The sequence below is a fragment of the Halichoeres trimaculatus genome, unplaced genomic scaffold, assembly GCF_033239565.1.
Source record: "Halichoeres trimaculatus isolate MK-OKI-2021-1 unplaced genomic scaffold, fHalTri1.1 fHalTri1_scaffold_23, whole genome shotgun sequence".
Lineage (NCBI taxonomy): Eukaryota > Metazoa > Chordata > Actinopteri > Labriformes > Labridae > Halichoeres > Halichoeres trimaculatus.
The window spans coordinates 11,151,494-11,177,342 of NW_027437201.1; the positions used below are offsets into that span (position 1 = coordinate 11,151,494).

At 39.6% G+C, this 25,849-nt stretch overlaps 1 protein-coding gene across 9 annotated transcripts in view; it reads right to left on the reverse strand.

Moving 5' to 3' along the window:
- Positions 1–23,992: 23,992 nt before the first annotated feature.
- Positions 23,993–25,849, reverse strand: part of mrtfab (myocardin related transcription factor Ab) — a 52,851-nt gene continuing 50,994 nt past the window's right edge. For 5 of the 9 annotated variants that reach the window (XM_074662935.1, XM_074662936.1, XM_074662940.1 and 2 more), the window contains 2 exons: positions 25,643–25,706; positions 23,993–25,550 (listed from right to left, as the gene is read on the reverse strand). In XM_074662935.1, the coding sequence (XP_074519036.1) occupies positions 24,964–25,550; positions 25,643–25,706 (651 nt within the window). In that variant the 3' untranslated portion in view covers positions 23,993–24,963. The remainder of the gene's footprint in view (positions 25,551–25,642; positions 25,707–25,849) is intronic. The other 4 variants (XM_074662937.1, XM_074662938.1, XM_074662941.1 and 1 more) reach the window with 1 other exon arrangement.

The window sequence follows — 25,849 nt, forward strand, 5'->3', positions numbered from 1 at the left end:
CGATTTAACCTTTAACAATCAGGGACTCCATCCTCAGGACGAGTGATACACTGTCAAAAAACCTAACATATCATACAAATGCCCTTATTTCACATTGACACAAGCATTCTGACAGGTACACCACCTTTATGGCCCATCTCAAAAATGTAAAATCAAAATCTCTCCTCTAACATTCTGTTTTCTAGAGGATTCTTTTGAAGAGTTGCTTAAGATCTTTCTCTGAATCATTTACAAAGCTGAAAGGTTGCTTTTTGTTCAACCACCAAATGTTTAAATTGTGGCTGACAAACGCAAGCAGAACATGCTGCTCTTTAAAAAGAAATACCCTGTTTGTTTTTTTGTTTTTTTGTTTTTTTTCTTTAAATGGGGAAGAAAAATACTTTTATTTCCTTGAGATACTGATCAAAATCACTCTTTTGATGATATGGACGTGTTAAGGTAAGTTCCTACATGTGGCTGAGATCATCCACTTGTGATTTAGTCCAGCACTGATGATTTTGCAGAAAATGAGTGAAATGGAAAAGTTTGATGTGAAACTTTGCTGAGCTTCCTTCTCCTGATTTTTGTATCCAATTGACCACATAAACAGAATTTAATCATTTATTGGTTAAGCCACAATTCCAAGCTCAGTAACAGGACACAAAAGGGAGAGACAGAGGATCTATTTGTAAGTAAGACAAATTTTCAAGGTCAAGACTGTATCCTTCATGATCTACATTTAAAAAGAATCTCAAATACAGCGTCATATTTATACCAACGTGTGATGATCCGCTTCTAAAAACAATAAAGTTTCAGATCTCTTTAAAGTTTTGAAAATATTCCCTGACACTGACTCGTTCTGAAGTGTCTCGCAAGTGTTTCTCATCTTCAGGAGACGAAGCAGATAAAAAAGCATCATTTACATACCGACTGCTTTACCTCTGTGTGAGAGCTGAGCCGACATAAAACAGAGGTACTGCCTGCCTCTGTTTCAAAGCTTTCGCAGAGGAGGCGTCTGACTCCGGCAAAAAACTTGACGAATCTAAATTTGAAATGTTGAGAGCTGTGTAGGGTCTGTCAGTGGTAGCACACGTGTCTGTGTGTGTGTAAATATTTTCCGTGTGTGAGCAGGATAGAGTGAGTACTCCTCCACTTGCAGCTGAGGAGCTGCAGGGCTGTGATCAGAGGGAAGCCCCTTAATGAGTTGATCGGGGCGAGGCTTTGATGCTGCCCCTCTTGGGGGATTTTGTGAAATAAAAGATAGGAGGTGGGATGGTGGGATGACCCTTCAACTTTTGCATCGCTATGTTAACTCCTGCTGCAGGGCAGCATTACAAAAAGCAGAGACATCATTTCAAGTATTTTTCTGTCATTTCCTTTTGCTATTTTGCCTCCAGACTTTTCTTACAGCTTACAGACAACAAATGCAACAATAAAGACATTCTTCATATTTGAAAATACATCGTAAAGGTTTGTTTTAACATGTATTGGTGCTTTACTAAATAAAAGTAACTTAATTACCTAATAAAAAAGTTTGATGCGTTCCCTTACATACCCTGTTTTAAATTTGATGCCAGCAAGACTAAATATGAGAGAGTAGTTTGGTGTTTCTGTAGAACGGGGTAGCCAACCTGTGGCTCGCGAACTGCATGTGGCTCTTTACCTTTCAGTGTGTGGCTCTTCGATCCATTCATAAAAAACAATTCTAGATATGTATATTTTTATGAGTAGTGGTGTGCTGATCAATCTAAAATATTGATATAGTGATGCCTACATTTAGATCGGTGTTGATCAATACTTGGGTGATGAGAATGATACTTAAGTTTCGGTTTCTCTTCTCTACATGTGCTCCTCTTAACTGCTCATGTGATCATCTACATAGATGGAAATGTATTACTTTTCACTTTATGTCATTTCATTTATGTGTGAGAGGAAGTGTGTTTGTAAGACCACGTGTGTGATGTGGCTCTCTGTAGTACCACAGTAATTTTTGTGGCTCTTGGTCTCTGATTGGTTGGCCACCCCTGCTGTAGAAGACACTGTACCCAGCTGGATTTACGAATTCATATGAGTCAATGCTGTTTTTGTCTTCACAAGCAAGAAATGTCCTTTTGCTACAGGTCAGCTCTCTGATGCTGTCACTGTTCTTGTTGGTGTTTTCATTTCTCTTTGCAAGAGTGACAATCGTGTGAAAAATTTTACACAAGGTGCACCACATGAGACCTATTTAGCTTGATTAGAAAGTGGAGATCTATGAGCCAAATTAGCCTTACCCAAATATTTTCCAGTTACTTAATATTACTTTAATATTTAATTCACATATTCAAGTGAAATTTTTCGTTAACCATTTTAGTCACATATGTGCTCAAAATGAATTCTGTGCGACTTCAAAAATATTTTTGCTTGTGCGCTACATTCACTCATATCCTGTGAATATCCTAAGGGGTAAGCCTCCCCTGTCCATTAAACCTAGTGACACCCTGTGACACCCTGTTTAGCTGAAGCATGAGTATTTTCTTAAAGCTCCATACTGTCTTATATCTACAGTGTATTATTCATTTGCATATTTTTCATCTTTCCCCCGAGTCTTTATTTATTCAGTTCTTTTTATTTTATTGCATGAAAAACAAAAGACAGCTTGCGCCCAGTAAAGAGTTTATCCCCCCTTCATCACCATAAGACAGCTGGGTTAGGCTTCAGCCACCCACAACCCTGGACAGGACGTAGAAACAGGTGTAGAAAGTGAATGAATGAAAATCAAGAGACGATGTCATAATAACATTCATTCAGTCGTTGTTTTAATTGGTTGATTTTAGGAGAAATGATGCAACGTTTTTCATCAGCTGCAACAGCTGTAAGTCTAACAGCAGGGGGAATGGTGTTGCATATGTTTTAATATATAGTACACACACACACACACACACACACACACACACACACACACACACACACACACACACACACACACACACACACACACACACACACACACACACAGCTGTATCAGTGTCTCCTGACAGATGTACCTCTCAGCTGCTCTGACAGCGTGATGCGCTTTGGGTCAGGCGATTATAAGGTCAGCCCCTTTGGGACGAACAGGCCGACTGCTCACTTCAAACAGGAAGCTGATAGATCACAAACATCAGCCCATCGATCCCTGCATATAGAGCGTAATTGTCATGCAAAGGGATCATGACAGGAGCACGTATGTCTGTGTGTGTGTTGACTAATGTATTCAGCACATGTTCCATGAGGGCTTGTGTGTAACTGTCCTGAGGGAAACATGTACATGTTCTTATAACACTGAATGTCGAGATTAGTGAGTAAATTAAAAAATAACAAGCACACAGTGTGGGAGTATAAAGCCTCGTTAACATACAGCTTGTAGTTTTTGGACACATAAACCCTGAGAACACGGAAAGTTTAGTCTTTTGGGCAGACCTTCATTCTGAGTATTACAGTGGCCAACAAGAGCAAACTATGTTCAACGCTCATCTGGAAAAACAAGCTGCATGTGCAGATATAATGTGTCTTATACAGATATTGTATAAACCATCTCCAGGTTTATAAATCATATGGTCATCATCAACAAACCCTTTTCAACATGTATGAAATGTTGTAACATGTGCATCAATAAACTGTTAACATAACATTAAGCATTATAAGTCATTTACAAACTTTATTAACTGTAATTTTAGGGTTTTTAAACAGTAATTAACTTAACTAGTGGTAAAGTTACTATCTATTAACCCTTTTTTACCATTTATAGATAATTATAGAGTGTTACCGAAAATATTCACACAATTTTAAGCAAAATAAAATAAATCATAAAAAAGTAATCGTCCGTTCATCCATCTCTATTTATTCTTTTGGAACAGGCTCCATTTTTTGTTTTCTTGCATCCGCCCAGTGTGTCTTCAGGGTAGTTTGACTATTCAGAGACACCGTAGGCTACTGCAACATCGCTTTTTCACATATTTCCAACACATTTTCTACATGAAAAAAAAAAACACAGACTCAGTGTCCTTGACAGCTCAGAATACATTGCTTGAACACTACTTGATGATCCCTTTTTTATTGTGCTGCAAATTTCCACATTTGGTAGAAAAAGAAACATATCGGATTCAGAGCTAGGTGTCTACGTGAAGTTTTTTTTTTTTTTTTTGTCGGATTACGGATCCAAAAAAATGCATCTGTAAAAAGGGAATCATTGTGCAAAGCCCTTTGACCTCTAATTATTTGAAGCTCAGACAATGTTTGAATATAGAAGTGAACCCTGACGTCTGATGTTCTTTTCATGATCCGAGATTATTCGTAGATAATAATTTGTGTGTGTTAAAAACAAAGATAAATTGTGATATTTTGTGATTTTTGTGTGCTTTGCAAACTGCTTCAAACACACGTCATTGAACTCATTTTACTGCTCTGTAGAACTCCAACGTCAGTGTTCAAGCAGACTCTGTTTGATAAAGCTTTGCTCATGCAAGGGTTTTTAATGAATACCAATTACACGTGTTAATTCAGGCAGTGCTTTATCTGCATTTATACGCTCACAAGCACATACCCAAGGATGATTCCTCTTTGTGTGTGTGTGTGTGTGTGTGTGTGTGTGTGTGTGTGTGTGTGTGTGTGTGTGTGTGTGTGTGTGTGCTTTCATTTGTACAGGTCTCATTGGACCACATTCTCACGTAAAGAGTTTATACTCCAGGGAGTTGGAAAAGGTAATCTGAAATTACCCTGTGACGCACGAGTAGTGGGGCTCAGTGTGTGTGTGTGTGTGTGTGTGTGTGTGTGTGTGTTGGTGTGGAAGTCTGTCACGTTCGCGAGATGTTTGTGTGTGGCGATATGCATGTTTCCATCTGCATTAGCATGTTAACACATTTAGAAACAAACAAAAGTAGGTGGAACATGAGATCACAGAGATGTATGCGTCAGTTGTGGTTTACATCTGTTTGTGTGTGAGTGTGTGTATGAGAGAGAGAGCTATACTGAAGTGTATTGAAGTACAGTTGGTGTCATATTGAGGTACCAGCTGACAGTCTGTTGTCTCTTTATCTGCACACTCAGCACACTAACACTGCTGTGTTGGTTGTGAAGAAATGCGTAGTGTAAAAATGTGTTCAGTTTGTGTTTGTGCATCTTCCAGCTGTCACACCACGATGTGAGATTTATGGGTCTTCAGCTAATGAGTGACATGCTGCAGGACTGCTCCCCTTTAACAGCACATTCCCTCTGACATCACAGCAGACCCCAAATGGACTGACACAGTGTCTTGTTGTGCTCCTCATGTTTTGATCGTAGTAAATGTTGCTGACGGTACAGCTCTCCTTAGGATAGTGGAGGGTGTTTTGTGGATATGAAATGTGACAGTGGGAAATGATTTCTCCCCGACTCTGTTTGGTTTGCCTGGAGAACAGTTTAAATCTGTCCCTCTGTCTGTTCCCGCATGCATTCACCCAGCACAGTACACTTAAGGTCATACGTCTGCTGCAGCTTTAATAAGGCGACTTGAGGTGACGAATCACTGCAAGGTTTGGTGATTGTTCACCAGAAGGCAAAAGGTGCAGAGGAAAATTCTTCAATTGAAGCTTTGTGGTCTCAAACAGCATTAATAAAATAAAGCTTCAATGTGAGAAGTTTTAAAGAAATTAGTGGTCAATATTACCATATTACACATCCATATTACCCTGGGATTAGTTTTGGTATTCTGTGTTATTAAAGTAGCCCAAAATAAAGGGGGGAATTTGGGCTACTTTTTAAAATAGCCCCAATTTGCCCTTTTATTTTGGGCTGCTTAAAAAAAGGTAACAAATTTTCATACTGAATGTTTGTACTAGGTTTGGTTTTGGTTTGGACTGGACGTCCAGATTAGGTTCAGATTGGGTTCGTCTGGATATCCAGATTAAGTCCTTATTTGGTTTAGACTGGACGTTCTGATAAGGTCTGGATAGGGTTCAGATTGGGTTTGGATTGGATGTCTGGATTAGGTTGGGCTTGTGTTCATACAGAATGTCTTTACCTTACTTCTTTTTTTTAGTAGCTCAACTCTACTCCTTCATTTTGGGCTTCTTTTTAAAGAGGGGGTATTATCACAACATTATATAAAATAACAGTGCTGGATGTTCGTACTAATGTGTGCTAATTTTCAAACTACCTCTTTTTAATGTGTTGTAGAAATCCAAGACTCTGTCCATACACAGCTAAAACAAATGAATGAATGAATGAATAAATAAATAAAAAAAATTGTAAACTAGTACCAGAAGTCATCAAGAATTAAAAGTGACTTGCCAAACCGATGAGGTCATGGCATACAGATCTAGTAATTGGTGTATGACATGTAGGAGGGTGGGCCTCAAACACCAAGGTTGTGTCCCATAACTTTCCACATGTCAAAGCCTAAGAGGGTTGACCAATCAGAAGGAAGGGGGTTTGTGATGCAGAATGCTTTAAAGAGATAGCGGCTAAAATGGTGCAGAGTAGTGGTTTTCTTAAAACAGCAGCATGAGGAGGTTAGCTGTTAATTATGTACAGCAGCCCCAGGAGTATCAGAGGGACAATATAAAAGCACAAAGACCCTTCTTTAATTACTATTCTATTGACAGCAGGTTGTTGCTAAAGTCTTAAGGGGAAGTTGATGGTCCTTTATAATCAGAATGACACTTTGTTTGGATGAAATAGAGATGTGTAACTCTGCCTGTAGAGCAACAGCAAAAGTTATCAATCAGTTTTGTATTTCACTTTTTTTCGTATCAATCAGTACATTTGGAGGAGCCTCCTTTTTAAAGGCCAGTATAAAGCTGTAATGTGAACAAAGTCTTCATGTCTTTAGCTTTTTTTTTCTTTCTTGCTGACTTAATTAAGAGACCACCAAATCAATAATTAAAACATGTCTGGAGGCATGTTTTAAAACAGGATTACAATTTGCAGTTTCGACTAAATGCATTGGATTACAGTGTTTCATGTGTTACAATAGAAATTTAAAAAAAAAAACAAAAAAAAAACAAAACACATTTTATGTTTGTTTGTGGTTCAGTTGAGTCAGAGGGTTTGTGGTGTGAGCCGTCTCTCAGTGGTGCGTGAATGTGAATAAATGAGGTTAGCAAATAATGACGGTCTCTCTGCCATCAGTGTACAAGTTCATTTACCATCACTAATAGCCTTCCAAATCAGAAAATAAACTCACTCTTACCACCCACTTACAGAATGTATAAAGCATATCATATTTTTTCTCTATGTTTCATATTTTATCTTAAATTGTCTTGTTTTTAAGACACTCTAAACTTGTAATGTCACTGGTGTTAAATGTGAAGGCAAATTTCGAGGCATAGATTAAAGGTGAGCACAGGAACGCTTTTCCCCCTACTAAGACTGAAGACATTGTATGAATCCAACCCAACTTCTTATTTTGGGCAGCAGAGCTTAAAATCCTTAGGGGTACAGATTTTTAATGGAATATGTGCATTTTTTTTTTGTTTGTACAATGTAGCGCTCGTTATTTGGAATCTTAGTAGATCAGGCCCTGAAACTCTTTGCAGAGTAAACGACTGCATCATCTGCATAGTGTATCACTGGCAAGCTTTAGTTCATTGTTTTCAGACATGACATGTTAATTGGTCCAGAGTGACCTTTAAGTTGAGGGTAACCCAGCTCCGTATTGATCGCTGACTGGCTTGACTGTCTGTCAGCTGTTGGTTAAATCCAAGCGGAACAGCTGCAAACAATCCATGAAATAACAGCCACATTGATCGTTCTCCCTGAGTGCATTTACTCTGTTATTGAAGGAAAGTTGGTTTGTTTAACTGTATCTAGTGAATAAAAACACTTGGATGACCTCTTTTCTGTATTCGTAGAAAGGCACAGTTGAAATTGGTGCTGCTGCCACAATATTGACGAACCATTAACTTCATAGTAAAGACCTCACCAATGGCAGAACACATGGAACTCCCTAATCTGTTACAATCTCACTGAAATGAAAGTCTAGCTCGACCGGGCCCCCCATCAAAAAATGAACACACAGCAACAGAAATGTTATTACACCTGCTCAGGTGAATGTGTTACGGTGTTACTCCAGCTGTTTGAATGCACTCCGTCAGCCAATTAGCAAAGCAAAGACAAAGAGGGCAGCAGTGACCTCAGGGCCTGAAAACGAGCGTGGGACTGTCCCCACAAAACCTCTTCACACACACACGCACTCACACTGTTATATGTTAGTTTGAAACTACAAAGAGCAACATTAAACATCCCAGTTTGGATAATTGAGAGACAGCACGTGGAAAGGAAAAAGTGCAGCGCCATCGTCTCCAATCAGGGAGCAACATGTGTGTTTATGTGAGCGTGTGTGTGTGTGAGTCGTACACGGTCCCCCCTGGGCCTCCCTGTCAGCGCTGACCTTTACAAATCAAAGGAGATGCAAATATCCAGCTTCATTTGGACCTTTAACTGCCCCACACACAGCCACACCGGAGTGAATGAGCTCTGTGCAGACACCCGGTGAGAATAGCTGTCAGTCGTCTCGGCCGGTTTGATTAGTGATTTGAAAGGCCTCTCCCCGGCCCCGACTCTCCTCGGCAGATACAAATCAGCTCTGACGCTGCCTCATCCATTACTGGCATCATTTCTAGGGAGAACTGTAATGAATCTCATTTCCCCACAGTATTGTCTCTTCAAGCGCTGTTTCCCCCTCCACACTCACAGCTTTCACACTATTGTCCGGTTATTGGCAGAAACGCGCTCTCAAAATAAGCCACTCCATGCTTCATGAGCTGTCATATCAACCCTTCAAGACAGATTTATTTTTAGTCATTGTAATAAGTTATCTGGCATTTTCCGTTTGATTCTGAGAACTTAACCATAGCAAAGATTTAATGAAGGTAAGTGTAGGTACAGGCGAACCATGGCTTAATGAATACTGAAAAGATCCACAAGGCTACAAATATAATGAGCAGATCAAAGGTCTTCCTGTAAAACTAGTGTATCACCATAAATCTACACATCAACTGTTTTTATCAACATATATTTGAATATACAAACACGTTGTCACCACTGATGTGAAGCAAAAGCTGACATTGACTTTTAGAAGGCATGGTGCATCTTATTTGGGCAGATATGCAAATTTGAATCTAGATTACTTAATTTTGTCCTTTGGTGGGAAACCCTGTACGACTTAAAGGTCTTCATGTGTGTGTAATTTAATCACAATTATTACACTTTCTTAATTTAATGCCTTGGGAACATGAGCAACCCCATGGGACAAGTTAAATGACCGTCCCGTATTGGCAGGACACAAAAGTCATCAGGTCACTCCAGCCATAAGACATTATAAGACATTAAAGTCTGGACCACAGGAATACAAACACAAACCATCCCCTGAGTAATTTATGGACTGCTATAGATAGAGGTCATTGACTCTGTGGTTTTCTACTACATTTGTGCGTTAAACAGAAACAGAGGAAAGGCAGACAGAAAAATGGATTAATGTATAGATTTATAGATTGACAAATGGAGACATGAATTGGAAAGAAAAAAAATGGAGCGGATGAAATACCCAGCTGAAGCAGTGACATAACAAGTAGACACATTGTTTTGTAAAGGACAGCAGTGTAAGACCTGTGACCCATCTGGCTATGACCTTCTAGTCTTCTGCTTCTTCCCTAGCAAAACATTTTCGCTTGTTAACTGCAGTCTGTCAAGATTTCTCACAGCTGTCACTTTTAAAACTGGCAGGTTAGGCTTCTGCTGAAGAAAAGTAAAGATCCCAATAGTTATTTATGAAAATATACACAAAAAAATTCAAACAACATATCTAATTAATGTTTTTAAATCCTTTTCATTAACCTTGGAAAGCTTGTTGCTAGTGCTGACATTGTTACATCATAGAATGCAGATATATGTATCAACCAACAAATGATGATGGAAAGGTGGATGGATTAATGACTGAAAGGATGGATAGATTGATTCATGGAAGAAGCCATGGATGAATAAAAAAAATGGACAATAGATAGTATACATACATACGGTTAGAAAATTAATGGATTGACGTATGGAGGGATGCATGGATGGATGGATTGATGATGGATGGATGGATAGACAGACTGAGGATGGGTGGAATTATATAGGTTGATAAGGGATATATAAAGCTATAGATGAATGGATGGATGAACAGATGGAAAGGTGGATTAATTAACTAGTAGACTGTAAATGGTATATCCATAGATGAATAAAGGATAGATGGATGAGCTATGGGCTGTTTATTGGTGGATGTATAGATGAAAAGATACATGGATAGATGGGTAAATTGGACTATATGGAAAAATGAATTGATGGACTATGAAATGGTATATTGATGGATGGATGAGTTATGGATAGATTGATGGTTTAATTAAGAAATGATTGGTTGGATGGATGGATGGATGGATGGATGGATGGATGGATGGATGGATGGATAGATGGATAATGGATGGATAATGGATGGATGGATAATGGATGGGCATAAGGGCTCTGATAAACTCTTATTGATGGTTGGTTGGATGTTGGGTAATGGATGGATGGATTAATGGATAAATTGGTGGACCATAGATCTTGAATGCATGGATTGGTTGAAAAATGGATTAATGAATGTATTGATGGACTAAGAATGGGTTGTCCAGATGGATGGATAAGCTATAGATAGATTGATGGGTGGATGGATGGATGAAGGAATTGCTATATAAAGTGACATGTTTAATTTATCATTAAGATCAGCATTTACACAGCTGTTTAGTGGTTTCAGACTGTCAGGCTGTAGTTTGATGGATGGCTGGGTTAAAATGATCATCATCAATCATTGCTTTTTCCTTAAAGTCAAAATAATAATAAAAAAAGGTTAATACAAAACCTTGTCTCTTAAGATGCTTTTATATTATAATTCAACCCCACAGCATATTTTCAAGATATCGTCCTTAATAAGACAACTTCTTTGTAAATGTCAGTAAATGGAAAAGTTGAATGTTACAGCATGAGACATAAAATCCATCAATGAAGTCCAGCCATTGATTTCTACTCAGCTCAGACCTTTTTCTAACCTGAAGCTGTGAAAGGTCAATGTGTCAACAATTCACATTACAACAGCCAATCACAGAGTGTTTTCTTAGAAATTACATTTGGTATTAACAAAGTTAGAGCAGTGAATCTGAGAACTGTCATCTGTCGTCAGACAAACACAAAGAGGACGTCTATGAGATTATGTCTTTAAGAGTTAAAATGCAATATGTGATGGAACAACTGGGAGGTCAGCTCTAAAATGTATCTCATCCTATTAAGCATAAACATTAAAGAAACACAAACTTTTCAGGAAAAAAACAGCAAAAGAGACAAAATATTGTAGATGGATGGCTTAGTAAATGAGTGCAAAGCTCTGAAATCTGTCACAAAGCATATTGTGATGAGGAGGCAAGAACTTTAAAACTTTCATGATCTGCTGATTCTGTCTGAAACTCAGAAACGTAAACTGTGCAAAATAAACTGTCAGAGGAGATTTATTATACAAGATTACTGGCTAATTTCCATCTGCTGCCTCCAGGCAGGTACGCAAACACACAAGTACAACTAAATATGAGACTAGATAATGTGATTTAAAGTTTAAATATAACAAATATTAGATACTCATTGCCATCATGGCTCATAGACAAATACAATAATTGTGACAGGTTGGCAGAAAGCTGTGTCCTCTGACCCTGACCTGCTTTAGAAAGCTTCTGGCTGCTAACTTTTTAACAGTGGTTATTTTATGCTTGAGGTAATGAGGTACTTCTTATTAGTAGACTTTATGCGTGTCAGGGGCAGTTACCTCACAGGGTGTTCTGTTTGAAATTCATGAGTAAGCAAATGCAAACAGTTTTTTAGTTTATATCTGTGTGCATGCTCGTGGATGGTCTCATCAGTCTTATACTTCATTGTGAATATTAATAGCCTCCCCTAAATTGTGCAATTCCATCATTGAAATATCAGTTTCAATTTAAGCTTAATGACATTCAATATGCATCTGTTAACAGGTTTCTCATCATTACTTGTTGACTACTTAACCCCTTGTTGCGAAAAATTTGCCACGTACCCTGTCAGGTCTTGATGCAGCTGACCTTTGTACCCCACTAACGCCTATTGATTCATATTCTACATATCAAAGGTCAAAGATCAAAGGTTTCTTTATTTATACCTTGCGGTAAATTTGGTTTGCAGGCAGACACTCAGCAGTCCAGACAAGACACAGAGATAAACAACAATACAACAATCAAATACAATATAAAAAATGCCAGTCGTTAAGAGCCATGAAGTCACTTAAATCTCTCCAGATCCGAAGGTTCATAGAGACTCCCTCATCTCTTTGCCTTGCTGTTGAGCTTTGTAATAGCTGCTGGGACAAAGGATGTTCTGTATCACTTGGTCTTGGCCTTGGGGACCATGAAGCGACAGCGAGAAGGAAGGAGCTGGAACTCGCTATGCAGAGGGTGAGAGCTGTCCAAAGCAATAGCGCTGGCTTTACGCTGCAGCTGGGCCTCATAGAGAGCTGTCATGGGAAGTTGAGGCTCCCCAATTAGCCTTCCAGCCCATTTAACGATCTGGCCCAGAGCATTTTTGTCCTGGAGAGTCAAATTGGCAAACCAGGACACCAGTGCAAAAGATAAAATAGACTCTATAAAAGCTTGGTAAAAGAGTACAAGCATGGTCTTATCAACATTAAAACGGGCCAATCGCCAAAGGTAAAACAAACGCTGATGTCCCTTCTTACACACACATACCAGGTCATATGAAATGCAATTTTGCCAATATTGAATATGGAACATACAAAAGTTTACAACTAAATTTATTTTTAAATTTGTTCTCTCCATTCATTTAATCATCTTTAAATGTACATAACCTAACATAATGTAAAGTAACAAAATTAAGTAACTTAAAGTAAAGTAATGTAGCAAAAAAGAAGCAAGAGGTAGCTAAATGTAGCAGAACATAATGTTCAAAAAAATATCATAGTCTACCATTGGGAATGAAGAGCTGCATAACATAACATAGTGAACCCTAACACACAGTACTGTAACGTAGTGTACCGTAATTTAAGGTTACATAATGTAAAATAAAACTGTGTTAAGTAACACAACAAAACATAATGTTTAGAAACATAACATAAAGTTTCAAAACGTAAATTAAAAGAACGTTAAGTAACACAACATAATGTAAAATAATGTAAAATATAATAGCATCATAAAAAGTACCATAACATAAAATAACAGAATGTAATGTATAATAACAAATTTAAAATAGAATAACATAAAGTAAAGTAATGCAGCAAAAAGTAGCAAAACATAGCTAAACATAATGTAACAAAACATATAGCCTAACATACTGTAGTGTAATGTAACACAGTGTACTGTAAGGTAGTGCAGCACAATGAAATGTAACAATAAAGGAAGTTAAGATAATGCAATACAACATAATGTAAGGTAAAATAATGTAAGGTAACATAACTTAAGGTAACCTAACATTGCTTAACATCATGTAACGTAACAGCATTTTGTAACAAAGCACTGTGACATAGCTTAAAGTAACAAAACAACTAATGCAAGTTTAGCTTAGCTTTTCTTAGCGCATCATTAGGTATGGTATTATAGCATGTCATTATGAGTTGAGTGGCGATGCAATTCTGGTCCCTAATATGCTTCTGGCTTATTGTTGATAACTTTCACAGTTTTAAAATACCAATTTGCAATAGCATGTATGTTATAAAATAATAAAAATAAATTAAATGTAAGCCATGTCACTGTTGCATACCAATGACACAGCAAATCCCAATAAAAGAAAAAAACATACCAATGTGGTAGTAAAAGCAATGTTGTTTTTTAAATCAATACAAGAGTAAGACAACTCTCATGCTCATACGAGAGCATTATGTGATGTTACTACGGATTGTTTTTTGAGTAGACTGATGGAAGTACGGAGGAAGGAAGGAGAATTGAAGCCATCACTTTAAAATTAAGATATTTCGTGCCTGATTGACAACAATTATTTCAAAGACAGGTAAATCTTCTTTCCTAACTATTTCATGGCACATTTAAGCATTTCATCCATCAAAGATTTAATGGAACAGATAAGGAGCCAAACCTGGCTGCCATCCTGAGTCTAAGAAGAAAATGCAGTCTTTGGGCCAACATGAACATCCCACTTTAGTTAGTTGTCCATCTGGATGCCCAAATACTTTTTAGAGTCCACCTGCTCATTCATACTGTGGCTAATTAAAACAGGGTCATGTGATCTAACCTCCCTGGGGTTGAATATCATCTCTTTATTTTGTTTGTGTTCAGAATGAGATGATGTTTCTCACACCAAGCCTGAAATGAGATGACCTCACTGAGAAAAACAGCAGCAACCATCAACACACAAAGACTTAAGATAAGACTTATCCGAGAATAATCTCTCACTTGGTGTCTAACTTGCATGAACTTGTATGACCTAACTGTTCAGCTGGTTTGTATCAGAAACTTCCATCACAGCTTTGTGTCATGAGTTTACAGAGAGAGCTCAATAATTATGATGTTCTTGATTAACTTGATGAAAACAGAGAGTCTGATGAAGGGGAGGACGAGTGCTGATAATGAACAGCAGCTAAAGATAAGGTGTGAAGGAAAAGATGGATTACTGGGTTCAAAAGTTCAGATGGATAAGGAGGTAAAAGTGACAAATGTTCTGGATTATCAGAAGAAAATTATCTTGTTCGTGTTCTTTTTTCTGTTTTAGCTGCACCTTGATTCTTTTTTAGTCAATCTGTGCTTCAATCAAAAAACGACTGAATAGTCTGTTACATTCAATCACCTAGAGACAAACTTTTTCCCAAATATTCTTGATCTGTAAGACTGTTAAACCATTAGCTTTAGCAAGATGCAATGGTGCTATCACTGATTCACAAGCAATCCTTGATAAAGACTAATATTTTCTTCCTCCATGTGAAGATGCTGTGAGGAAGATCTGTTTTAATTGGACTGCAGTGCCACCTCCTGGCCTGAAGTGTCACGCACACTGTCGTGAAGACGTGACTTTAGTAAGATGTGTTTTTATTTTGAAATTTAGTTAACTTAACTTATACTTAACCCAAAGTAGGGTTAAGCAGTTATGTACTGCGAAGATAAAAAATATGAAAATGCTGTCAGTTTGAACGTCAGTCTTGTAGCTGGCTACATGTAGCGCCACTAGCAGCCTGGTGCTCTAAGACCTGTCCGTAATGTGTAACGTTAGTGAATCCTGGTTATGTCCTGCCAGTCATCTACCAAGAAGAGCTAACGTAACCTCACTCTTTATTTTATTGATAGACTCTCAAGTTTGAACAGACTACTGCAGAATAACTGATGCATGTTGGAATAAATAGCTTAGCCTCTGTGTTAGCCTTTAGCTCTGGCTGTATCACTCTCCCATTTAGCTTTCTTCTGCTCTTCTGTCCTTTTTCTGCCTGACAGTTAGGCTCCAGTGTCCACTATCAGTACAAATTAATTCGAAATCATTTTCAGCAGGGAAAAATGTAGATTTATCTTCTCACTACTAAATTTCACCAGCTTGTGTGGTGTTGTCATAGAGACCTAGACATGCCGTGAATCAATCTGGTTGTGCGCAGCCTGATTGGGAAGCTAAGTAAGAAGTAGCATTTAGAAGTAATCTATGGTGGTGTGGAAGATCTCATTTTAAGTGTGAGTTATGATTATTAGCCGTGTTTTGCTCTTTCTGTTCAATGCTGTAAAGTTTTTTTTCTTTTCTTCCCTGATTGGTTCCTCAGATGCATAAAACATTGTGAGAACAGTTTTGGAGTGATTATTAAGTTCTGCTCACAGACTCTTTGAACCAAAGAGAAACTACACTTTCACTTTTGCATTCATCATCTCACTGCAACAAGGACAAATTCTTCCTGACAGTGCACCAGGCTTCATATAGATGCTGTGATGTACCGTCTTGTCCTGAACATTTGCATTGCTAAGCAGCAGCCAGGTGAGTGGCAGTCGCAGTAGTTGATTTTAATGGGGAGCAGCTATTTCGGTGAGTCCTCCAGCAGGCTTCTTAATCACAGTGAACAACACATGACAATGAAGCGGCTCCTCTCTCGTCCTCTCTGGGGTCTCCACCGGATCTCCTTTCTGGCTCCACTCTTCTCTTTTCCCTCCGTCTTTCCTTCACTCCCTTCATTTCACTGCTGCTTCTTGTTTTTATTTATATCTACATATGTTTCGCCTCCTTCTCACTTGTCTTCACCTCTCACTCGTTGGTGCTTTTTTCCCTCTTTTCCAAGTTAATCACCCACAGTCTCTCAGGGATGTCTGAGCTGAACGACATTACATCGACTGCAATGCAATAACACTCACTGCCTGTCACTGCTTCCATGCTACATATTTAGTTTCACCAAACAGACTTCTTTCTATTTTGAGATGCTCCAAAAATCCCGAAACAATCAGTTTGACTGCCTTTACTTTAGCCTATATTGTATTCATACAGCAGCTAATTTGAACTCATGAAGCGAAGAACTTTGTAAGAACAAGGGCAGCTGAGACGTGTCTTATAAAAAGCAACAAATGTCAGAAACCAACACAGAAGTTTCACACGGAAAAAAAGGAAAGAACTAGGTCTACTTTACATAGCTCTGATTATCACTTTCGCTCACAGTGTTTGACGTTTGGCTGTGAAATCGCATGCAGGAAACAAAGAGAGTGACACGGATGTGCTGCATCACAAAGGGACTCTCGCCATTGTCAAACTGGGGCAGTGCAGTAATGTAAAATGTGCTTTAATGTTCTGTTAGTGGGGCACATTTTCTATTGATCGCTGTGCAGTCGAACTCAGACGAGGCATCGCCATCTGATGGACTGTAAATTGTCTGTAGTGTTGGTTATATTATGTCAGATTACAGGAAAAACTGCAACAGCCAGCGTACAATCAATCAACCAGGGATGTTTACGACAGATAAATTTAGCAAAGCTGCTGTGCTCTTACATCACATTAGTTAACTTGTTGAATATGCTCTGTTTGTCTCATCTGAAGCTCTTCTTCCTTTTTTAACGAATCAACACTGCGCAAGAGTTTTGACCAATCAGAGTCATTTACAACAGAAAGTGAGAAACATGTTAGCTCACTATATACAGAGTAGAGTGGGTCTTAGCAAATTCAGCAGTGAATGAAAGTGCTGATTAAAGCAGCTCACATTGTTTTGCATCAGTGTTTACCAGGTTAAAAATAAGTCCCAAGTTGTCGTTAATTATTCCTTGAATGCAATTAAATCTTTTTCTCTACAATAACACAAACAAGTAAATTGGTGCTCAAGCTGTTACATGTGAAACTTTTTTGAACTTTGATATTTTTGGTCTTGGAAGTAAAGGTTTTTTTTCATATCATGAAAGAGGGAACAGTTACTCTGGTGCCTCTCCCTACTCCATCTTTTCTGCTCTCTACACTCTTGCACTGTGCTCTGCAGACTCTTCGATCTTCCATCAGCAAGTCCCCTGTGATGCTCACTGCCTTGAGCATGTGTAGCATTCTGCTGTACTGGTCTATGCAACATGGATCTTTAATTTTGTTAAAAGCTGAATTCTGATGAGTAATCTTTATAATGATAAATCAATAAAATGTAAAAAAAAAAAAAAAAAAAAAAAAAAGAAAGAAAAAAAGAATTAAACCTGTTGCTTTTCTGACCATTTATACGTAATAAGATGGATGACATGGTGGCTCTCCTACACGTTGTTAGCAGCCTGTAGCATGTCAATGCTAACTGGTGTAAGGCCTGATGTCTTCCCACAAGGTGAGGAGAAGGAGGTGAGGATGACGTGCTGGTTCTCAGGTGTGAGCTAAGAAGTGACGACATTGACCTGTCCTTCCATCCATCGTCATTGGGAACATAAGATCTATCTCCAATAGGAAGGACCAGCTAGCCATGCTAACCCAGCAACAGAGGGAATACCAGAGGGCAGAGTAGCATCATGCTATTCACAGAGACATGGCTAACGGAGCTAACATCAGACACCAACGCCATGTTGGAAGAGCTTCACCTGCTGTGAGCAGACGGGATCCAGGAGACAGAGATGGAGCATGACTGAAGAAGCTCAGATCCTGGACCCTGTGGAGGTGGAGGCTGGCTGAACTGGACAATGATGGAAGAGCTGTCATCATCTTTTTTCTTTTGGACCTTTTTTGTACTTTCTATACACTTTCTTACTTTTGTTTTCTTGATTGCTGCTGTGACTTCAATTTCATTGTCCTTGTTACAGTGACAATAAAGTTCTATTCTATTCTCCTAAAATTAATTTACATCCTGCCCAGGCAGGGTGTGATCTGTGGAAGTACAAATTTTACAAATTCAGGTCCCTTGAAGACATTTCCAACTTTATCTTTACCCAATACTAGTTCTGTCCAGTACTAATTAATGTAAGAGTTTTCCAGAACAACCTGATCTTGTCCTTTGTCTCTTGCCTGCCACCACCATCAGACCTCCCTCTAGTTACACTGAGAGCTCAGGGTCATTTGGACAGAACCGCTCAATGAATTGATGCTTCCATGGTGGTGAACCTACGTTCATGTTGTGCTCTTATCGTATCCATTCAGTGTTTCAACTCCCACCCAATATTAGATCACTGACACAGAAACAGTGAACTGTTGAACTCACCAATGGAACCTATTAAATGTCAGGAGACACCAATAACACAGCAGAAAAAGAGCTCTGTCAAAACTTGTTGCACCAAATATTCTGATCAAGAAATGATCAAACCTTTTGTAGACAACTCATATCTTTCATGTGTTTAGTCAGCCCACTGGGCCTGCTGCACATCAAACTGTCTGACTCTTTGTAAGCTCGTACAGATCTATTGATTCAGAGTGGAAGTGACACTTTGATTGCGTCAGACCCAACATTCATCATTCATCAATCAGCATCAAAAATGCTTCTTTCTCTTATACACACAGTAGCTCGGGGATAACCTGCACTTTACAATAACACCGGCCTCTTCTTCCTATTCTTAAAACCACAGTGAATCTGAAAAAGAGCTAACACGGATGCATTATGTAACTCTCCTGCACACAGATTAGCTGTCCCAAGGTTATGGTAAAGGACCTCGATTACATAACAACTGGTCAACTCTGAATACAGCCTTCCCTTCAATGGTCAGGGGATCTCTCTAAGGTTTACATATGGGAGCTAGTTTTGTAAAAAGGGAGTGGAAAAGGGAAAGAGCTCTTCTGATTATACTGTGGAGGTTACATTCACAGAGGAAGGTCAGAGACATGTCTGTCTCAACTTTTTAATGATGGTCTTTCTCAGCGTTCTCACGCTTGACATTTGGGTAGAGATGACGTTAGATGAGATAAGACCAAGGCAGTTTTTCAAACCAGTGTGCACCCAATCAGTGCAGAAAATTTTGAAGAAGATTTGAAGAAGTTTTGATTTTAAGGAGCTAGTTTTTGTGCTGTTATTGTTTAATAAAAAGTTTTAAAAAGTTGTCAATGGTTCCTATGCCCCGCCTCCTTCACAGATGTGCTACAAGTCCTCTGTGTGTTGAAAACCAACAGCAAACAGTTTTCATCTCAAATGTATTCAGAATGTGAATCAGGGGACTCTGTGTTCACAGAGACAATGTGGTTTTGTGCTTTGTTTGCCCCCCTCTTACTTGCCCTGTCTCTTGTGTTTCAAACAAACAGGTGTAGAACAAAACACTCCTGCTATTCTCCCAGCATCCTACACCCACATTACAGAGTGATCCCCCGGCCTCGCCTTCCTCCCCCCTGCCTGTTCAAATGTCAGCCTTCACATCCTCCGCTATCAAAGGTTCTGCAGCCGCAGCAGGATCCAGCTGAACCTGACTGCTCCTCTCGCATCATACAGCCTCACAGAAAAAAACAAACAAACAGGAAACAGAGGCAGAGTGGGAAATGTTTGCTCTAAGTGAAGCATGGAGAGGTGTGGTTGAACAAACATGAGTAAAAACATGCTTCATCAGGTTTGTTTCGTGTGTCTTGTCCACATGTGAAACAAGTCGTTCAACCCTGTTTCAAGCAAAATACCACATTTGACCTCAATTACTGCACTAGACTGTCAAAGACTGTCAAAATGCTTTAAACATAAAGTCACGATGTCATCTCCCACCTTCATTGAGAAAACGTTCTTTTTTTGGACTTTAAGATTCTTTACCTCACATTTAAGATACAACATGGACTCAGAACTCTCTTTACTCCTGAGCTTTTATCCCCGTATCAGCCAGGACGAGGGGGCAGTTTAAAGAGGGGGCATAATGTTTTCCCATATTTTAAAAATGGATATCAGGTAACAATGCTTGATGTCCATAAAAACATGTTCAGATTTTTAAACAGTTACATATTAAGATATGACATAAATCCCTGAATCTGTCTGTAAACTGCTACGTTTTAAAAATGGCATCACAAAATCTTCTTGAGACTTTCTGATGTGATGAGGTCAAAGACCTCTAGACATCTCGGAGACACCAAACACCAAAGTCTGCCCCTACAGGCCTCTAGAGAGCTAGCCAATCAGAAGGAAGGGTGTTTGAGGAACAAGAAGTCTTAAGAGGATGACATAAAGGTTTTTCAAAGCAGCTTTTTGGGAAAATAGAAATTTCATGTGAATGATGTAAAGCTACTTTGGGGGCATCAAAAAAAAAAAAAGTATTCAGTCTAAAAAGAAAGACAAAAAAAAAAAGCCCAATACCCCTCTTTAAACACGGTCAGTCCATGTTTTGTTTCATCACTCAAGAATTTTATTTTATTTTTTTTTAAACTTGAGTTTAATGGTTTGATTTATCTTCCATCTTAGATTTATTACATTCTTGTTAGATTGTTATTTACGTTCTTACCTCACTTAAGGCAAGAAAGGAAATATTAGTGTTAACCAAAGTCTGACCAGTCCCAAACACGGGGAGAAGTCTGAAGAAACACTGGTAAAAATATGATTTATATTAAATCCGCCATTTACAAAAAACTATCAAAAAAGCAATATTTAATGATGTTAAAGAAAGATTTTAATTTTTTTTTAGAATTGCAACTTTCCCATGTGCCTGGTAAAATTTTCAGAGCGTGTGTGTTATTAAAAATTGTGTGTGTGTGCCAGCTGCAGGGTGGAGGCCTCCTGTCAGAGGGATGTGGGATACTGAGGAGATCTCCAGCCCTCACGGCTTCGGCCCTTTGGAGCTCTCTGTAGTTAATTAGTGGCATGGCCTCGGGACTTTAATCTGCTCTGTGTACGAGAGAGAGAGATGTGATGCCTCACTTGGGAGCTGCTGTGACCTGTGTGTGTGTGTGCGTGCGTGCAGTGAATCTGAGTGAGCGTTGTGGGCTGATTGTATGGTTGCGTGCTGTGCATTGAATATCTGCATGTGCTGGACTCAGTATGTATGAGAGAGTGTGTGTGTGTGAAAGAAATAGGACTTCTGATGGCTCATCAGGGTCTTTGAGGGATGATGATGATGGTGATGATGATGATGGGGGAGGAGGGGATGGCTGAGTGTAGCTTGAAAGGCTGAAACAGAGCGATTCAGGCCGGTGCAGCAAAGAAACTCTTTTCTGAAGAGGAGGTGGAGATGAAGAGGTCACTTCATGCTCCCTCCCTGAAACAAGAGCTCTTTAATTCAACACTTCTCCTCTTAATTCTGCAGCACGAGTCTCTTTCCACTGAACGATTATCGCCCTGTATGAAGTGCTCAAGCAAAACGGTTTAACCACAGAGACTCGTTTGATATCTACCCTGGTGTTTAACATCACTTCCACCTGTTATAAGTGTATGTAGGGACGCTATAGGCTTAAGAATTCAAACCAGCTCCCCCTTCCCCTCTGTGCCTCCTCTTTCTTTACGTCCTCCTATCCGCAGGGCTCCACAGTCAGGTTCATTGTGCTTCAGAGCTACTGCAGATCGTCTACACTGCAAAAAATCTAAATCTAAGCAAGTGTTTATGCATTTTTATTTAAGTTAAAAAAAAGTTTAATATCTTGAAATAAAAAATGTATGGACTTGTCGGGTGAATGTGGTTCATATGAAGTCAACTTAAACAATTTTCACAAAAAACAAGATTAAAATTTTTGCAGTGTATTAAATTTCTTAACAGACAACAACAAGAAGTTTGACATCAGCCTAAGATGATGACTCCAATAAAACCAATTAATTTTTGGTCAAATGCATCCCAATTGCGCATAAGGAGTCCATCCATCCATCCATCCATCCATCCATCCATCCATCCATCCATCCATCCATCCATCCATCCATCCATCCATCCAACAACAACACAAACGTCAACATGAACCAAGCTCTCGCTCCAAAAATACAAAGACTGAATAGCCTGTAACAACGGGCAATCAACTATATTCCCAGAGCAACCCCCACGAAATACCTCAGGGACCATGTTAAAAAGCCGGATTCACAAAGCACATGTGGACTGGTTGGGCATGCCCCCTCTAGCACCCTTTGCAAGAGTGAAGCGACCAACGTTCCAAGACCAGGGGTGAAACCTGCATTGTGCAGGCAAGGGCATGAAGAGTTTAAGTAAAAAAATGACCTGGGAGAAAAAAATGTCAAACTAAAAAACATTCACCAGCCACTGAATTAGGAATACCCGTTCTTACCTCTACTACAACTACTACTACTACTACTCAGCCAATCACATTGCAAGAACTCTTACAGTTAGAATTTTTAAAAGGTAAATTAAGGGGATCTAAGTCACTTTTAACATGGCACAAAAAGCATAATGCATAAAAACAACAGTTATAAGATGAAGAGAATCCTAAAGTCTAATCTTAGCAGAATCTCTTCAAACAGACTCTGGGTACAACCAGCAAACTCATGTCAGCTGATCAGAGAGAGAGCGCCCGGCTCTTTGGTCGGAAGAAAGTCTGTGAAATACCAAGAGACTTGATCATGAAGACCTTTAAGATGTTTCAGATCAATACAGACATTGACAGAAAGCCAATGCACAGAGGTCAAGATTCAGGTTTTGTGATCACTTGTTCTTGCTGAAGTGAAAAGTTCAGCAGCATTTCAGACAGTTAACACACACAGTCACACAGTGAGTCCAAGTGTGACCAAACCAAAATACAAAGGAGTCATTGAAAGGCACAAAGGGTGCCATTTTAGAAATGGATGACTTTCTTTAACTGATTTTTGGATCAAACGCAGCATTAAGTTAATACTGAATCTCCCAATGTTTCAGAGTTTTCAAGGTTTTTTTTTTTTAAACATTTTCTCTCTTCTTTTCAAGCTTGGACGAAAAGATGGAAAGATGCTTTCAGGCACGCTACTGTCAGGTACAATATACCCGATCCTTTTTTAAACATTACACATGTACTGGCAGAATGCAATTTCATTCAATACAGTAATAACTCAGATCAAAAGCATACACTTGCTTTAGCACAGCTCCCTCTAGTGTCATTTAAGACTTTCACACAACTTTTATGTACTGAAGAATGATCTACCCATATCAACTACACCAAGACCGAGGAGGCAAGGAGCTCTGATTACAAGATAATAAACTTTCCTTTTCTTTTTTTTTCATTAGGATTCTCAGAAATTAAAATGTGTCTTTGTTTAACATTAATGTATATTAACTGCCAGCTAGCTGTCAGTCACACAATGTTAATTTTGGAGACCATATTTCTTCACTTGACGTACATTTACAATTTGGTCATGCACTTTTCAGTAAAATCATTAACTGAAAAAGAGATAATATTAAAAAGTTTACAGTGCTCTGTGTGTAAATGTGCAGATCCAAAGATAAATATGCGCTGTATTGTAGCCACAGATATCTATTCTTTCATCATGTAAAACATTATTCAGTAAAGCTGCCTTCTCAAAGTTTCAGACTCTGGTTCCAGGCAGCTGATTTCTAAACAATGGCGCCCTCTTGTGGTCTTTTTTTTGTTTTTTATATCAGGATTTCGTCAAGCTGTAGTATTACTCTCTGATATGAGCCTCCCTGCTTCATTAGCTCATCTACACTGAGCATGTGTGAAAGAAAACAAACACATCTTTAGACTTTTTATAATATTTTTATTTTTTTAACTTTTTTTTCTTTAAAAAATGACAAGGTCCAAGTTCTTTGGAAGCCCCGCCCTCACCCTATGTTCCCCAGCCGGCTAGCTCGACTCTAAAGCAACCAGCAAAGAAAAATAGTCATATGGACAATTGATAATATACACCCCATATACAGCAATACATAGTGGTCTACCATAATGTTACCAATAATACGCAGCCTCCAATGAGGCTTCAATTCAAACTGTTGCCAATGATATGGTTCATTTCAATAGCAACTGTCAACCAATGACGGTTGTGTTTTTTGACTAGTGTGGGTGGGCTTCAGGTTGCTGCGGTGGCGACGAGGTCGACAACAGCTGCTTCTCTTCTCTTCATAAACAAATCAGCTGATCAAAGTAACACATGGTGACTCTTAGTCTCACACCGCGGCGTTTGGATTGAGACCTGAATGCCCCCTTTAAACCAATCAGATTCAGCATAAGTGCAAAGTTTAGGAGGCACTGACACACACACTCTGATATCAGGAGTCTGAGCGACCGTCACTGACGGTGCATCCTCAGCTCCCATCAGTCAAACTGTTTTTAGGAGTTAAATGTTTCATGACCTCGAGTTCTGCTGGTTGACTTTAACCTGCTCACATTGCAGCTCAGGACACAGGAGGGAGGATTGGACCATCCCCTGTTCAGATCCACATAGAAATCAATTTCAAAAATCCACTCAATTTCAGACAAGTTCAAGTCCTTTCTATGAATTTCAGTTCTATGTTTCTCTCTCATTTCACCTCATCCTGCATTCAGTAACAGCCAGTAAAAGACAGGGCAAACTGTGTAAATGTGTGTGCGTTTGCATGTGCCAGTGACCCCCGCAGTGGTAGAGACAGCATAGAAAAGGTTTCAGTATGTGCATGAAATAAAGACGCAGCCTGTACACAGTGTGAGCGAGCGCCTGACAGTCCGCGCGCAAGGCTACAGACACGACTCCCAGTGCAGCTGCAGGTCCGTACTGTCCAGAAAGTCGGCAGAGAAGACACTGGGTGGAGTGTGAGGCGCCAGCGGGGTCAGGCTCGTCCCTCCGTCTCCATCACTTATTGCCCCACTTCCGCTTCCTCCTCTCCCTCCTCCCACACCCACGCTCCCTCCACTGCTGCTCCCCACCATAGAGATATCCAGCCAGTCCATACTGTCCAAAGTGGGGTCTCCAAAGTCCAGCCCCGTGGAGTGAGGGGAGAAACCCAGGTCGGATGTGTCCATGGGGGACGGCGGGTGGTCCAGGATGCTGGGTGTGCTCAGCATCTGGCTGTGGAGGTCGTCGATCAGGGTCAGGCCGTCGTCTGGCTCCACGCCCAGCAGGGGGACGCCTGTGGTGCTCTCCAGGAAGTCCTCCAGACGTCCACTGCCCGAGCAGGACTCGGACACAGAGGGCTGGGGGGAGATGAGGGGCTGTGTGGGGGTAGGAGGGGAGAGGTGGAGGGGAGATGGGGGTGAAGATGGGGAGGGTGGGTCAGAGAGCGGGGTGAGGGATGGGTCTGGGTTGGACTTGAAGCCGGGGATTTCTGAAAAATTAGAGAAAGAGAGAAACATAAACACAGAGTAGAGGACAGAAATCTTGACTTTCTTCCATTATAGTTCGAAACTTTTTCATTACCTCCGCTCTTCAGCAGGATGTCAAACAGGTCGTCCATCTGCTGACTGTTCACACCATTTTCCTGCTAACCAAAAACAGAGAACATGTCGTCAGTCGGCTGCTGAGAGCACAATGTATCATGTAAAGTCTGTAAAGTCTTGGGCTACTAAGAACCAGAACCCAAAATAAATTTACAACTGTTACACACAGACATACAGAGAGGGCAGG